Source organism: Phyllostomus hastatus, unplaced genomic scaffold (genome assembly GCF_019186645.2).
Source record: "Phyllostomus hastatus isolate PE091 unplaced genomic scaffold, TTU_PhHast_1.1 phas_contig_699, whole genome shotgun sequence".
Classification (NCBI taxonomy): domain Eukaryota; kingdom Metazoa; phylum Chordata; class Mammalia; order Chiroptera; family Phyllostomidae; genus Phyllostomus; species Phyllostomus hastatus.
In genome coordinates this window covers 94,005-110,515 of record NW_025333941.1, presented here as the reverse complement: position 1 = coordinate 110,515, position 16,511 = coordinate 94,005, and the positions used below count along the sequence as shown (strand labels likewise).

Here is a 16,511-nt window from a genome sequence, read left to right as displayed (position 1 = left end):
GAGAGACAAGGTAGCCCTTGGGTCCTGATCCAGCCTGTTGGACCATGGCAACACCTGGTGGCTTACCTGTCTAAGCAGTTGGACCATGCAGCCACCAGCTGGCCACCTTGTCTGAGGGCAGTCGCTGCTGCCGTGACCCTCTTGCAAGAAGCAGACAAGTTAACTCTAGGCCAAGAAGTCAGTCTTCACGTACCACACCAGTGAACAGCCTCCTTTCCGGGCAGGGATATAAGTGGCTGTTGAACTCTAGACTGACTCAGTACCAGGGCATTCTCCAAAGAAACCTGAGGGTGCATGTTAAGACCGTGAAACAAGTCAATTCAGCCACCTACTTACTGGCAGAACTTGGAGAGTTGGACCATGACTGTCTCAAAGTAACCGAAGAGGTCCACGCCAGCCGGCCGGACCTCCAGGATCAGCCCCTGGCCTGACCTGATGTCACCTGCTACACAGATGGGAGCTGCTATATGGTTGAGGGCAGGAGAGTCACCAGGTATGCAGTAGTGGATGACTGTGGAATAGTGGAGACTGCCAGAAGGAAGAATATATATATATTGCAAGGGCAAGTTAGCAATCCAGTAAGGCAGTGCCATGATCTCACCCACATGGGTAAGACCTCCCTAGAAAATCTGCTGAAGAGGTATTTCTATTTCCCCAACCTGGCAGCACTTTGTGCTTCCACCTCAGCACAATGCTTAACATGTGCTCGGAACAACACGGCCGGGCTCCCGGAGATGAGGCCAGGATACAGCACACAGACAGACAACCCTTTGAAAACCTGCAAATAGACTTTACTGAAGTCAGGCTTAGCCGAGGGTTTAAATACCCCCTGGTGATTGTGTGCACCTTCTCTGGATCGGTGGAGGCTTTCCCCACCCATCTTTTTCCCGGAGAAAAGCCGGGAAGTTACCCAAACCCTCCTGAGAGAGGTCATCCTAAGGTACAGGTTGCCTCTGACCATTGGAAGTGACAACAGGCTGGTCTTTGTCTCACAAATCATCCAAGAAACAGTCAAGCTTATGAACATCACGTGGAAACTACATACTGCCTATCGACCCCAGAGTTCTGGGAAGGTAGAGCAGATCAACCAGACTCTTAAAGAAACCTTAGCTAAATTCTATCAGGAAACTGGACTGCCCTGGACAGACTTTCTGCCACTAGCATTGCCTAGGTTGCAAGAATCACCCCTTGGATCCACTACAGCTGGGCCAAAATGGCAGCAGATCCTGAGGCCCCGAGGAGTAGGCCTGCACCTAGAATACCTACGCTGAGGCTTCGAAGGATGCCAGCCAGTAAAGAAGACACCAAGGAATGGACCATTGTTCCACAGGGTACCTGACTTTAATTGGCATCTTCGCAAGAGTATTGGGAATTGGACTAGTGACCGTGGCCCCTGCGGAATGGAATCCCATGGGGCAGATCACCCTAGGAATAGTTTATCTGTTTGGTCTTTGTATTTGGGTTTATTATATACTTCGCTTGACAAATGTGGCCCCTGTCTCAGCCCCAGCCTGCAAATGTAATACGCCCAGGCATACGATTATGCTCAGTGGTAGAGTGGTCTCTTACTATCTCCCAGGGTCAGATTTCAGCTCCTCTACTGACATGCCATCGGGTTGTGTTCAGCCACAGCAATCCCTCTGCACTTGGGGAGGGAAGGTATACCGAACTGGAGTAATATCCAGGACCATAGGATACCAGACCCAGAGGTGTCAGACATATGGGACCCTGCATCCTCTGGACCTTGGCCCAACACCTGGGGCCACTGTTACTCATAGGGAAGCCCACCAAAGTGTTAGCTATCCAGCAGTACCAACACCAGTATCAGCAGTTGCAACCCTCCCCAGCACCTTAGCCATATAGCCAGGTATATGGTGATGCTAAAGGGGTAAAAGCACCTTGTAGCATCAAAAGGAGTGACTGTGACAGGGCATAACTGAGCAGTAGCCATTCTTAGATAAGAGCTGGACAGCAGCCATTCCCAGACAGCAGCCATTCCCAGGAAGTAGTTATCTCAAGGTCATACACTAACCCCCATTTTTAGCAGCTGTACTCCTTCCCCTCCTCCTTCTGCCTGTGTAACAAGCATATAAGGAAGCCCCCAGCCTAAGCTGGGTGCCCAGAATTTGGAATTTTATCTCCTCTGGGTCCGCATGCGTGAATAAACTCCACTTTGTAAACTCCCAGGCCATGTGAGTCATCTTTTCTGTAACAGGAGAAAGGGGAGAGACACATTAACGTGTGGTTGCCTTTCAAACACCCCCTAATTTAAACCTGGCATGTGCCATGACTAAGAATGAAAAAAGCAGCCCTTTGATTCACAGACAAGCACTCAATCCACTGAGCCACACAAACCAGGGCAAAAAGATTTTTAATAAGAGTAGCTCAAACATTCACTTACCTAGTGAGCAGCACCTCTTCCATCTCTTTAAAAATAATTACCATAAGAAAATACAAATCTTAAAATTGTCCTCTAAATATTAATGAAAGTTTTATCTATATGAATGAATAAATTCAATTTATTCCAACAGTTATAAGTTAATGTTTTTGGAACTTTTCTGCCAGTGTATTGGCTAAAAAATTATTTATTTATGTATTATTTATCTTTAAAAAGAAATTATTTTGGTTTGTCTAATGAAGTAATTTCTACAGTAGACAATAGTTTAAAAACAGTTACATATGTGTGATTTGAAGAGAATGATGCACAATCAATAAGGTTCCTTTTAAATCTTTATTTCAAGGACTTTTCCCATCTTTCCACTTAGCAATACAAAATGTTTCTTATTTTTTTAGAGAAAATAAATAATATTTTTCTACAAAATGAAGGCAGACCATTCATGGGGTGGTTCATATACCAAGGATTATAATTTTTTTTTAATTCTATGATCCTAATATCAAATACAAACAAAACAATCCTATCAGAGAATAGGTCAGTACCCATCATTTATAATTTGGACCAAGAGCTGAGAACTTTGGTTTTCCTCAAACAAATCTTAACCCATGTGTAAGGACTAGAGAGGACATATCTTTTTTGAGTGAACACCTAAACCCTCATAGTAGATTTTGACTCCCACCTAATTTGAAGCATTAAATGATTTTGTGTTTGGTTTTCACACTGTGAACAGAGCCAATTCCCAACTACCTCATGTTAAATGTTCTTTCTTACATTTGTGACCACAATGGACATTGCTGTGGTAATCCCTGTATCTCGGTGTGTGATGCTCAAAGTGATCACAGGAAGGCTCTGTCTTCTCTGGGCCATGCTGAAAACATCTGCCCCAAAATAAGAAATTTCTCTGGGGAGAACTTAAGTCTTCTCTACATTACATTTTTTCAGGGTGCTCACTAATTTTTCTCCTTTATGCATTATATATACAAGATCCTCCTTGAAAGATGCTCAGCTGCTTTTCTGTCCATCACCAACACACACACACACACACACACACACACACACACACACACACTATGTGAACATTTATACATCAAACTTCTCCTCCTGACTTTCCAGTATTTTTCAAAAGAACGCTATTTAGTGTAGACTTTATTGTGTGTGTTTAAATCTATTCACATTTGAGCCACCAACTGAGTTTCCTTTAAATTTGAATCTTGAAGTACATCAGAGATGAAGAGCTTACCTTCTGTGAGCTGGAGAGGTGAGGGTGAAATAGTTCTGCTCATTAGACACTTGTAGTGACACAAATTGTATAGATAAAAGTCAAAACTCCTCCATCTCTTCATACCCCACACCCCGTTTACTTTGCACAGGTGGTGTCCTCTGGTGATCACATTTAAAATGGCACCTCCCTTTAGGGTCAAACATTTTTTCAGCCCTACACTGTGCCTAGGAGCCAAACCAGAAAAAATCACTGTCAAGTAAATGCGGAACTCCTCCTTGAAAAGTCAATAAACTTTTCAGGATGGTGAAGGCAGAGTATTAAACCTACCAGCAGCTCTTAGTGACTGCACAGAGTGTGAACCCATGAAGCTAAACCTTCCCAGCAGGGCAAATTAATGTATTCATCTTCCACATCAATTTCACACCAAACTCAAGTCACAAAAGCCATACACACTTACTACTACTATCATCCTTAATGGTTTGAACTAAAGGCTTTCTTGCTAGAAATGATTAAAAGAGCAACTTTTCTAAATGCCTCAGTAGACACATGGGCTTTGAAGGGTGGAAGTGAATGCCTACCAATGTTGATACTTTTCAGACAATGACATTAGTGATACCAGTGACACCAGGGAAACGTTCAGCTGAAAGGATCATGGTTTATGCAAAGCATTACATCCACTTCTGTGAACATTCAGGGATCTGTCACATAGTCTGGGCTATGCTGGATTTACTCTCCAGAGTAAAAGACATGCTGTTGTATTTCTACTTCCATTCAGTTACTTAGAAGAATGAAAGGTGCTTTATGAACCCTATGGTTTGACCATTAAGAGAATGACATTCAGAATTCTAGGCTTCAGTGCAAGGCCAAGCCTTCTACAGCAATACTGCAATAGCTCCTGACTAGCTTTTAATTCCCAAAGGAGTCATATTGTCTAAATATGGACTGTAATGTCATCAGGTAGACAGAACTCCTCAGATTGTGGTTCTATTGAATGCAGCTATGTAAAGGTCAAATAGGAAGAGCAGTGTCCATCACCAATAGAAGTGATAGATCTGGATTAGACAAGGGCAGGTGGCCCAGATTATTAACACCCATTGCTTCAGCAAGCGGCCTGTTGCATAGCTTTCATCATGGAATCACAAGAAGTTCATTATCACTTTCAACAAAAAAGTCAATATTTCCACTCCAAGTTAATTCTGACCCTCAATTCCCCCTCGCAACCGCACATACCATCAGTCACCATGTTTGCCTCTCCCCAGACAATTAGTCAACTTACTAAAACACAAATCCCCTAAAATATGGCCTACTTGTTGACTCAGCTGAGGCAAGTCTCATGTTATGGGATTTAATTTTAGTTATTCACAACTCTCCAAGGCCATGTGGAAACAAAAGCCCTCAGACCACACTTTGAGAGCCTGCTCCACATGTTTCCACTGTGTTGAAACAGAGAGTAGACACCTTTGACCTTCAATTGCATCCTCATCCTCAGGCCTGCTCTTCATTCCCTACCTTTTCTGGGCTCCATTGCAACCCCTTTGCTAGTCTGACTACCACACCCTCCAACTACCTTCCTGACTAAAATTTCTGTCCTCATGTTCCCAATCTTACAAACTTTCATCACTCCTTAGAATCCTAGTCCCCAACAGGGTGCTCATCTCATGTCTCCCTTGATCCTTATCCCATGTCTCCTGTTTCATAACATTTGTTGCCTAGTACATCTGGTTTTCCCTCTTCTGTTAATCTTAGAACACTAATATGAATCTTCAAAACCTTATTCTTTCTCCTGTCCCTGTGTCTTTCTGCACATGCCTATCCAAGTCTGGGAGAATGGCTCTCCTCTCTTAACTGCACCAGCTACAGTGGTCCCTCCCTCATCACTAAGGTCAACCCCTTACTTGTATGCCTCAGCCCCATGCTGAGCTTCCTTAATTAACAAAATCCTCTTCAATCACCTTCTTATGTCCTCTTTAATTCATGCAATGCCTAATACACAAAACCCATATACTTTTACTTTCCTATCAGGACCCTGAGCAGATCCTATTTCTTTTTGACTGCCCTGTATGCACAACTCTGCCTACCCACCATCCACCTCTGACCAGAGGATTAAGTCCAATGCCTCAGAGGACCCAAGTAGGATTTAAAAATAGACCAGAAAATAGATTTATTTCCCATTTCCAAGTCTGTTTGTAGACACTAAAAGTAGAGGTGTGGACATTGTAAACATAACAGAGAAATCGTAGAAAAAGACACTGATTTGTGCCCTGAGTTCCAAGTCAAAGGAGGTACAAAACAGGGTATCCCACTGCAGGCCTGCAGTGGCTGATGTCACAGGGACCTGCATGTATAGTAGACATGTTTGGGTTCATGTGAGAATAGTTTTCAAACCTCCATAATCTTTTTCATGAAGGTGAATGAAAATGTATGTACAATGCAAACATTGTTGATGGGTAGGCCACTGCAGAGGTGCAGAGGTTCACATGTGCCCTTTCTATAATGTTCTAAGACAAAGGCCACTTCAAGGCAAACTCATCCTGAGAGAAATCTGGGCAGTCAGGTCACCTTTGGCTATGGAAACTAATTCAGAAGGCAGGCAGGGCAACTGAAAACAGTTACTTAAAAAATTGCAGCCATTTTTTTTTAATTGGGAAATTTGAAAGTCAGTTAAGGATGGGAACTCTGAACAAGGTGAAAAGATTTGCTAATTAAAATTAGGTTATGGCAGAGTGAAAGATGCATGAAACATATTTAATAAGGGAAGACAAGACTTTACTAAAGACCATGCATTAGTACAGGGAGCCAGAAAGCAACACCCTTGAAAGAGATGGCTGAAAAGATTTTAAGAAAAAGATAAAGAATCAAAGACTCCTCTGTTTGCTATTTGACCTTACCAAAAAGTAAATATAAAGTAAAGCATTTCATGAAGTCTTCCCAGTATGACTTTTTACCTCGTGCTTTCAGAGGTCTTCACACAAGTTAATCTTCTACCCTCCCAGAGAGATGAGACACAAGACACCAGGAGGATTAAATTTAAAGTCACTGGCATATGCCCTTGAGATAGATACACTTTGAATCATTACACTGGCAAGAACATTTAAAGGAGAGCCATGTGCATTCCAAATGGGCACTAAAATAATCAGCAATCACAAATTGCAATTCTATTTCTGAAGGAAATGCTCTAGAAGTGTGGAAGTCAGAGGCCTGTAATCAGGGAGAACCTGTGTAAAGGTCATTGACTCTGAGGAACATGAAGGCCTCTGATTCATTAAAAAAACTGCTTTCTGAACAGTGGAGGGAAACACGACTACATCTCTTTCAGCCAAAACCCAGTTTTCATCTCCATCAGTTATTGTAATTTATAAATAAGTGCAAAATAACTGAGAGTCCCTGAACAGAGCCAGAATCTGATCTCCCAGAATACTGTGCTTTTGGAGATTTCCATTTAGAAATTATATTTTAATCTACAGTAACACTTCCTCTCTTCAAACATAATTCCTAAGGAAGAAATGTGTACTTGATCCTACAACATGGCTGGACTTGCAAGATTTGACCTCATTAGTTACCTAAGAGCAGAGGAACTGATTTCACCCCTTGGTTTGCCCTGAGGAAGATTTTTCTACAGAACACATGGTAGGAGATTTGTCACTTGAGGTTAAGGAGCTTTACCTTCACTTCACCTATAGTCTCTCTAGCTTTGAGTGATATACTGTTCTCCAGGAGGTAACAAAATTCCAAGAGATCAAACTTAGCTTCATAAACTATGCGTTCATTTGTAATTTCATGGGCATTGTTCTGAACTAAGACTTTTGGGCTAAAGTCCTGGCTTTATTACCAAAGTTTCCAATTACATCTTATTAATAGAAAGAACAGAAATGTACTAAACTAGTTTTATTGACATATAAATAACAATACTGGAGACTTTAAAAATCTTTTGAAAGGTATCTAAGAGAAACTTAAGATCAGTGTTGCTACCCACACAGGCATCCTCTTGTCCATTCCCATTGTCTAGAGCAGTGACCAGGTGCACCCCATGTTTGCATGGAGAACTGACAGAGCTCAGATTCTGTGAGCTCATCACCTGCTCCCTTTGGCTGTCATACAACCACTGCTCATTCTCTGAGGGACACAGTGTTAACTTCACTGTGGACATGCTACAAATGAGACCAAATCAAAGCAGGTGTTGGTTTGAAATGTGACCTTAAGTCAACAATAATGACAATGTCAGCTCACATTTTTGAGTGTTTATTGACTTAATGTATATCTTTTAAGAACTATTCATCTGCAAACAAATATATTATAATAATGCAAAGAAACTTGATTTAGAGTTCAATAACACAGAGGAAGGAAGGAGGGTCGCTAATATAACACATGCAGTTCAAGGGGCCGACTTTCAACCCACATGATGGGGTTTGATGTTTTACACTTGTAAATCCCAGCATCTTCCCTCTTGACTGGGTCTATGGTGAGTCTTCTGCTGTTCCAAGATAGCTTCATTCTGTTTGTGAACTGCAGATTCGTGCCATTGAACAGCCACTGGACAGAGAGTCCATTTGTGTAGCAGGTCAAGACCACATACTCTTCATTCTCTATGACTCCATAGCTGCTGGCTATGAGCACGGGCACTCTCAGATGCTCTGTAGAGAAATAGAGAATGTGAATCTTTGAGAATGTGTTTGAGACATGGAGCCATGCTCCTTCCTCAGAGATCTCCACCACTCAGAGTCCACAGTGAGCTATATAAAGGTCACCAGTGTGTGGTCCTGACATTTGCAGAAAGAACATTGTCTAAGTTCAGGTGACAGTATGTAAAGTGAAAGTTGCACCTCCTCTCTGAGCCCATATAACCTCAGGGGAATTCTATACCTGTTCCCCCACTCTTCTCTGTAGTAGCAGCACACAAAACCCCTTCCCAGTGCATATGGTTCATAACCTCATCATCAGGTACAATTTTTCTCTCATGAGTTTTATTGATCTTTTCCTAGAACCTTTTTTGACTTCACCAAACTTCAGGGTTCATTCCTTATGTGAAGATTTATATACTTTGGGGAGGGCAAGTTTACCACCTTTGTCCATCTGTGGGGCCAAGGGAAGTTTATAGCAAGTAGAAAAGCATTCAGCTTTTGTTAAAAAATTATTAGGCAGAAAGGATGGCCCAATGCACTTTTCATGGTTTACACCATGAGGATTTCTATCTAAAAGGCTTCTTACACTGAACAAGACTTTATTTCCTTGCCTACTGAGCCAATATAATGGTACAATTAATCTCTAGAGGGAAGTAGTTAAGGTTTCACCAAGGGATATTGGCTGTAGGAATAGAAGGAAACTATTCATATAATAAAGGCCATACTTAACAGCCCAGAGCTAACACAATACTTCTCAGTCCACCTTACTTCCTGGTAGACCAGAAGCCTTTCCTTGCAGCTGCACAGACTTCTGCCACCCAGCCGAAGTTTATTTCTGTGGGTCACCATTTCCCAGGACATCCTAGAGACTGGGGTGTGTGTGAAACAACAGATACATCCCAGAAGCAAGCAGGTGGTAAGTTGACAACTCAGGCCTCTGGACCGAAATGTGGGTCAGGTCTTTCCAGGTAGTGTGACTGAAATGATCCAGTGAGGCAATGAATGATGATCAGGGTCCAAGAAATGATTTAGCAAACAAAAAAAAAATGACAGGCAGAATCTGGTAATGTCAGCAGACACAAGTGCTCTGCCCATGACTATGAAAGTTTTTCTCTCTCACCTAACAGCCAGTGAGGACTTGTGCAAAAGGAAAATGAGTGACTTACAACAAATGGGAGCACTGACTTCCTGAAATTCTGGTGATTATTGCAGTTGGTGTAAGGCGGCCATGATATAAAAATGTGGAAAAATTAAAAATTATTTTGTGTGTGAAATGATGATTAATAGCCTAGGGCCTAAGACTAATTGAAAGAAAAACTATTTTCTTAGGGAATAAAAAAGGAAAGTATCTGAGATGATGATCTTTGTTTCTCAGGGCACAGAAAGGCTGTCCTCAGGGCCGGATTTTAAAGGACTCTGTATTTAGGTTCCAGGCTCCGAAGTGATGTTGGATCATTTATTTATTTCACTCACTCCTTCCCCATTTATTTCTTCCTAATTCAGCAACAAAAACTGAGTGTTTGTTACTTATTCGTCCCTGAGCTAGTTTCAGGGGTAGAGTCGGGAGTGAGAAGACAAAGTCATTCGCTTTACATCTGCCGTGAGAGTTTGCACCAAAACACGAAACAAATAATTCATGCCAAATCCAGTGCAGGAAGGTGTGACTAGGCCACCTGAGGAGGATGTCTGGGTGATCTATACAGTGATTCTGATTGTTACTCCAAGTAGTTTTCCTCTAGAGTAAAAATAGATTGTTTCTCCATTTTTTCACTCCGCAGACCAAATTGCATTCTTATGAGCTGAAGACACTTAATACAAAGCCTCTGAAGGAGTTTTTTTTTTTCCGTTTAGAATCCAAAGACCCTCTTTTATGGTCCCCAAGGTAGAAAAATTAAGTCTATGGCTACAGACAGCCCAAGAGTGACTCTGATGAGCTTCTCATATTCTGTGCAACCCTGCTGTAGTGACTGCATCTTCCTGTACCTCAGTTTGTTCTCAATGAAGAAGGCTGCCAGTATATTAACTGTAAAATATTGTCAGTAGCTGACTTAAATCCTGAAATAGAAGACCTGCTAAAACAAAGCATCTCTTATTGATCGACTTCCACATCTATTACTGGTCTGGGCTGATTCTTTGTGAATGAGGACCTTCCAGGAGCTTCTTCTTTTCCTCAGTTTCTTTCTGGACATGTTGAACTTTTTTGGAACCTTCCTAAGTCCCCCAGGACAGTCAGCTATATCCACAAACATTGTCTAACTGTGTTTTCCACACACAGACTCAGGTGATGCCAAATTCCATTTCTGCCAAGATGTGAATCTTGGGCCTGAGCCAACACTGGTGACAGGCTCAGAAGCCTTATGACTCAGTCCCATTAAACCATTATTACACACTCAGCACTTTTGAGGATGCCAAACCCAACCTGGCAGAGGCTGCCTTGCATCCCTGGCATCAAGAGCCCTGGCACAAGGTTCTGGGGAAGGAATTCTGAACTGAGCTCTGTATGAATATCAGGAAGCCTCTCAGACCATGCTCTGACCTAGTATAGGGGGGTCAGCTTCAGGTCAAGTTCACAGGAACATGCTTAAGGGGGCTGAACTGAGAGTGGTCTCCCTCTGCTGAGTTACTCTCATCAGACTGACCCTTCTATCTGCAGTGACTATCTGCAGGGCTGCAATTTGGAAAGAGAACTGAGATATTCAGAAGTTTGTCTATAATCTGTGTATCCTGCATTAAATGTCAAAACCGAACCTAAAACAAAATGCAGAGTGGAATGGAGGTAGTGTCCAGGGCTGTCAGTCCTGTGTGTGAAGTAGGCATCACCTGACCCAATCCCCAGTCATCAGAAAGAAATCACTCACCATATACATCAAGTTGCCCAAACCCTATTTCTGCTTCTGAATTTGGAAAGTGGGCCACTACGGTGTATGTTCCTGCATCCTCCATGGTGACCTTCTTCAACAGCAAAGATCCATCATCCTTTAATATTTGCCGTCCGTTGTTTTCAGGACCACTTAAATGAAAACTTGATGTCTTAATAAAAAATGAGATTACATTATTTTGGTCCTCTCCTTCCCCCTTGTACCACACGATGCCTACAACCTCAGGAGTCTTATTGTGGATATGCAGAACTGCATCTATCCCTTCGGTAGCACAGGTTGACTCAATGCTGATTTCAGCTGTGGTGGGCAGGCTCCAGGAGGTTATGAGTGAAACTAGGAAATAAGAAAAAAAATGGATTAATATTTGCATCTATGTATTGGGACAGAGAGATGAGGCCCTGAATCCTGAGTGAGTCTCTTTATCTCTCAGCCTTGGTCTGTAGGTGAATGTGTGTCTCCCATGGTCAAGGTCAACAGCATGAACCCCATTACTTCAGCACCTCTGAAGCTGTTATTTTTTCTGTTTCAAATTCTTTTCTCCACGTGTTTGTTTTGGTCACCGTCTCACTATGATTAGACCCCTTCTGAAACTCAGGGGCAGTTTTTGAAAGACATTTTTGCTGACTACTTTCTCTAAAGATTCTCTGCCCTCACTTTCTAACCTGTCCTCTGTTTTTTTTTTCATGGCAGTTGTGGACACCAGACCTCACATCTAGATATTTCCTTATCCCTCTCTCCTCCATAGAACATGGACTTTCTGAGGGCAGGGCTTCTCTGTTCTAGTACCTTCAGTATCTGCAACAGCTTGAAAATTGATGGGGATGAATGAATGAGTGCTGTAACTCCTGGAGTTTATTTGCCTATTTCTGTGGTTTGTGGTAAAGAAAACGCCTAGTGCCCCTGGTTTAATTTTTCTTGTGATTCCTGACATAAATAATTATTATTGTTACTAGTTTTCATAACTCTATATTCAGTGATGAATAACTGGAAATAAAAAGCAGTCCATGTTTTCCTGCTTCCCTCTACTTTTAGATTATGAGTTTTTCCTCTTGCTGAGCCCCCTTCCCCAATCTATTCTTCCCTTTTGTCCTTTACCCTCAGGTCCAATCAGAAGCCTTCACTCATTTCTCAGAGCATTGGCCTTTCAAGCAGATCCCAGTCAGTCTCTCTGTTAGTTTCTTAGTCTACCCCAAGGAATTGTCTCCTACTCACCAACCAGCAGGAGGCCTTGCCAGTGGACAAGTCCTTTGTGGGTAGGGACTGAAGGGGACCCCATGGTGTATGTTGTCTGCTCAGTGGCTGCCTTTTTGAGAGAAGCTTGAGGTACTGTAAGGTTCACAGGCACTTCTGTCCAGAATGGTGCAGTCTGCTGTGTGTCCTACCTGTGGGCTGACCTTTATTCTGGGGCAAGATTACGATTCTTGTCATGTGAGCTGGGGGCAGGGACTATGCACATGACAATCCTGCTCCCTGCTCTAGTTTGTGCCACCCTTTCTCCCTCTAACCAGTATTGCCCTGTTATAATTTGGTTCCCTTGGGAACTCCTGAGGTCTTTCAACACCACATAAACACACATGCAAACACATACACACATGCTTAAACACACACACACACATTCACCCACTCTTATGCTATATTTGGAAAAGCACAAGCCTGGGCTTTCTGGGGTCAGGGGTTTCTCCACAGCTTCCTGCCAGGTGTCCAGTAGTCTCTCACACAGCCCTCTCTCTCTCACACACACACATTTTATTCTTCCCTTCAGAGGAGTAGTTCTTGAACTAAGTCACAGAAACATGTCATAAGGAAGTCACTCCTGCTCTGCATCAAATCACCTGTGAAACATTGTAACATTGCAATGCCCAGGTGACACCTTAAATATACAGCTTTAGCAGCTGTTTAGCTAATGTGGGTGCCCATTCAGAATGAGATTCCTAGATGTGAAAGAAGAACCAGCTCTCCTGGTCTCCTGTGCACAGGGGAAGTCTCCAGATCCTCATAAAGTACAGATTCTAACTGGGTGCAGTGGGCCAGAGACTCTGACAAGGTCTGGAAGGAGGTTGATCTTAATATTGGCTTGTGGAGCTCACTTGCAATAGCAAGGCTAATGAGAACACAGGTGCCTTGAGAGGATGACACAATAATTCCAGCATTGGCCTCTGCTGTGTCTTTAGCTTGGGTCTGTCAGCACTACACAGAAAGCCCTAGATACCATCAATAAGAGGATTATTTGCTTGTGACACAGAAACCCCGCTGCACACCAAGTCTTTCCCATGTTCTCAAAAGCTCTCTAGTTTTACTTCTCCCCCATGAAGGTAACAGAAATAACTCTGGGAATGAGAAGTGGTCAAGCTGGGTGATAATTGCAGAGGTGACCATTCTTCTGTCTCAGGTTGTCAGCAGACTGACCTTTGCTTCCAGGGATAAAATCTTAAAACCAGAATTTTCAGTAGGAAAAGCAGTTTTTTGGTGTGAAGTGGGAGGTGTCCTGTGTGTCCCAGGAAGAATGGACTGTGGTGAAAGGTCAGGTGCCTGTGTTCTGCCTGGTTCTCAAGAGAAGTTTCAGGTAGACCACCCCTCTCCAAGTCTGTTTGTAGGACCTGTCCTTGTGCTGCTTGCTGTTGGGAAAACCTCTGAGTTATCCCTGGGAAGATTCCTTGTCATCACCAGACTTGCCCATGGGTGATGCCAGGCAGGGAGTAGACAGCAGGACAGAACCCCCTGAGACAGGAGGTGCTCCCAGGCTCTCTCAAGGTAGAGAGAGAGAGAGAGAAAGAGAGGGGAAGATGGCAGCATTGTAGGAGGGAGCAGATTTCACTTCCTCCTATGCATGGGAGAGAAACTAACTGATCTATGGAGGAAAAGATCAAGGGGCCAGCAATATCACAACATTTATGAAAATAGGACATCAAAAATTATAGCGGACATTGAAAAACCAGATGGTAAGGAGACTGCTTCATGATAATAAGGGGCCAGGGATCAGCATGGGGACCAGGGAGGTTGCAGCCCCCAGGCCTGGTGCTCCTGGGTCTGCATCAGGGCACTCAGGAGAGAGCCGAGTCAACTACTCCCTCCCTGGCCAAACAAGGATTGAGCAGCACCGGGGTAGGCCTCGTTGCTTGAAGGCACACAGTGAGGAGTAAGGACCGAGAGAGCATCACACAGGGGCTGCAAGGACCCATGCATAGCCCTGGGAAAAATGTTTGCCCCAGCTTGTGCAACCAAGGGCTGCCTAGCCGTGTGCCCACACCCCCAACATGGAGAGAGTGTGGTTTTGTGGAAGACCCAGACCCCACAGCACTGAACACAGAAAAGGCATGGGTGCTAGCAGGATCCTGGAGCCCATGGTGGTGAACTCAGGGGAAGTGTGTGCCCTCTTGGGATCCTCGGAGCGCACACTGTGAACCCAGAACAGACGCGGGCACTACACTGGATCCCAGAGCCAGGGAGCCCATGGCGGTGAGCTTCAAAGAGCATGCTTGGGAGTGCCCAGACCCACACTCAGAGCCCTGCAGAGAGGCACCAGACTGGCTCTTGGGAGAGCTCAGGGCTAGCCCTGGGGACAGTACATGAGAGGTTGACTAAGTTCTGACCGGGAAGGGAAGAACGCATTCCAATCACCCCTCAGCCTGTTGAAGCTAGCAAGACCAGAAAAACTGGTTTGGCCAGTTAGAAACCAACAAGAGGTTTTGTTCTTGTTGTTGTCATTGTTTGATTGTTTGATTTTATCTTTTTTTTAAGTAACTTTTATTTTTTTAATTCTTATTATTTTTATACCTCTCAATTCCTTTTCTTTCTCTTCCTTTCATCCTAGTGTCATTCCTTCCTTTCCAAATTTATCTCTTCTTCATTCCATCTCCTCCTTTTTCCTTTTTTTTTGAACCTGCAAGTTACTGCAAATTTGTAATTATCTTTTTTCATTATTCTTACATTTTTTATTTTAATAGTATTTTTGTATTCCTCTTCTTTCTGTAGTCTTTTTTGTTTGGCTGATTATACTGTGTTGTTTCATAGGTTTCCCCTGTTATCTCATTCATAGTGTATTGCTAATTTACTATCCTTCATTTGTGTTCCATTAGTACACTACTCAAGGTTCTATACTCCCTATTCTTGTTATCTAGATTGCATAGATTCTGCCATATGATTGTTGCTCTAATATTACTGTAAATAAGACCTATCCCATACAATTGTAAATACTACACAACACCCCTCCTAGAACTCAGCCCACTTTGCGGTTCACTGAACTCTATTACTGTAATGGTTAACTCTATTCTCTCATACACTACACATATTTACTCTTCTTTACTCTCACCCTACCTAAGAATCTGACTTCCAACAGCCTCACTGCTTTCTAGATCCAACTCACAATCCTTTCCTCCCCAATAAGAGTCTTATCTTCTTTTGATCCTTTCTAAAATGTGGCTAGTGGGGTGGAAGATCACAGTTAACACTATACATAGCCAAAGGACCTCCAATCTTCTCTATTGGTTGCTACTGTAAATATCATAGAATACTCTCTTGCGGTCTTAAACCATTTTGCCTTACTCCTCCAACTGATCACAAAAAAAGAGTATGGGGAAGCTCTGAACACCAGGATACCCAAAGAAGACTGCACCACTGAATCTCACAGGTATTCTATGACAGAAGTTCACATCATAAACCCAGGGAACCAGAACAGATCAATTTAAGAAATAGAGGCTAACAAGAAGAGTCTCACAAACAATGAGAAGACAAAGAAACAATCCCCAAATAAAGGGAAAGGAGGAAGCCTCAGAAAGAATGCTAAATGAAATAGAAGCAACTCAACTATCAGATACTAAGTTCAAAGAAATGATTATCAGGAAGCTCAATGAGCTCACAATGAGCTACCAGAAACTACAGGGAAGCTACAATGAACTCACTGAAAACTACATCAACATGAAAAAGGAAATATAAATGATCAAAACAAGGGCCAAGAAGAAATAAAGAATACAATTTCTGAAGTGAAGAACACAGTAGAAGAAATGAAAAGCAGGATTGATAAAGCAGAAGATTGGATCAGCAAATTGGAGAACAAAGTAGAAGAAAACATGCAGAAAGAGCAAGAAAAGGAAAAGAGGCTCAGAAAGAATGAAGAGGGATTAAGAGAAATGCAAGACCATATAAAATGTAATAATACCCATATAATAAGGATACTGAAAGGAGAAGAAGAAGAACAAGGGATAGAAAACCTATTTGGAAAAGTAATGATGGGAAACTTCCGTAATTTGATGAGATAAAAAGGCAAACAAATCCAGGAAACACAGAGAGTTCCAATCAAGAGGAACCCAAAGAGGCCCACCTCAAGATGCATCATAATGAAAACGGCAAAATTCCAAGACAAAGAGAGAATCTTAAAGGCAGCAAGGGAGAAACAGGAA

At 42.7% G+C, this 16,511-nt stretch overlaps 1 protein-coding gene across 1 annotated transcript; it reads right to left on the bottom strand.

Annotated features, from left to right (window-relative positions):
* Nucleotides 1-7,970: 7,970 nt before the first annotated feature.
* LOC123825897 (carcinoembryonic antigen-related cell adhesion molecule 21-like) lies at nucleotides 7,971-11,179 on the bottom strand. Its single transcript, XM_045849550.1, has 2 exons — nucleotides 11,095-11,179; nucleotides 7,971-8,248 (listed from the first exon to the last, which is right to left on the bottom strand). The coding sequence occupies exons 1-2, from the start codon at nucleotides 11,177-11,179 to the stop codon at nucleotides 7,971-7,973; spliced, it is 363 nt and encodes a 120-aa protein (XP_045705506.1).
* Between the last annotated feature and the right edge of the window lie 5,332 nt (nucleotides 11,180-16,511).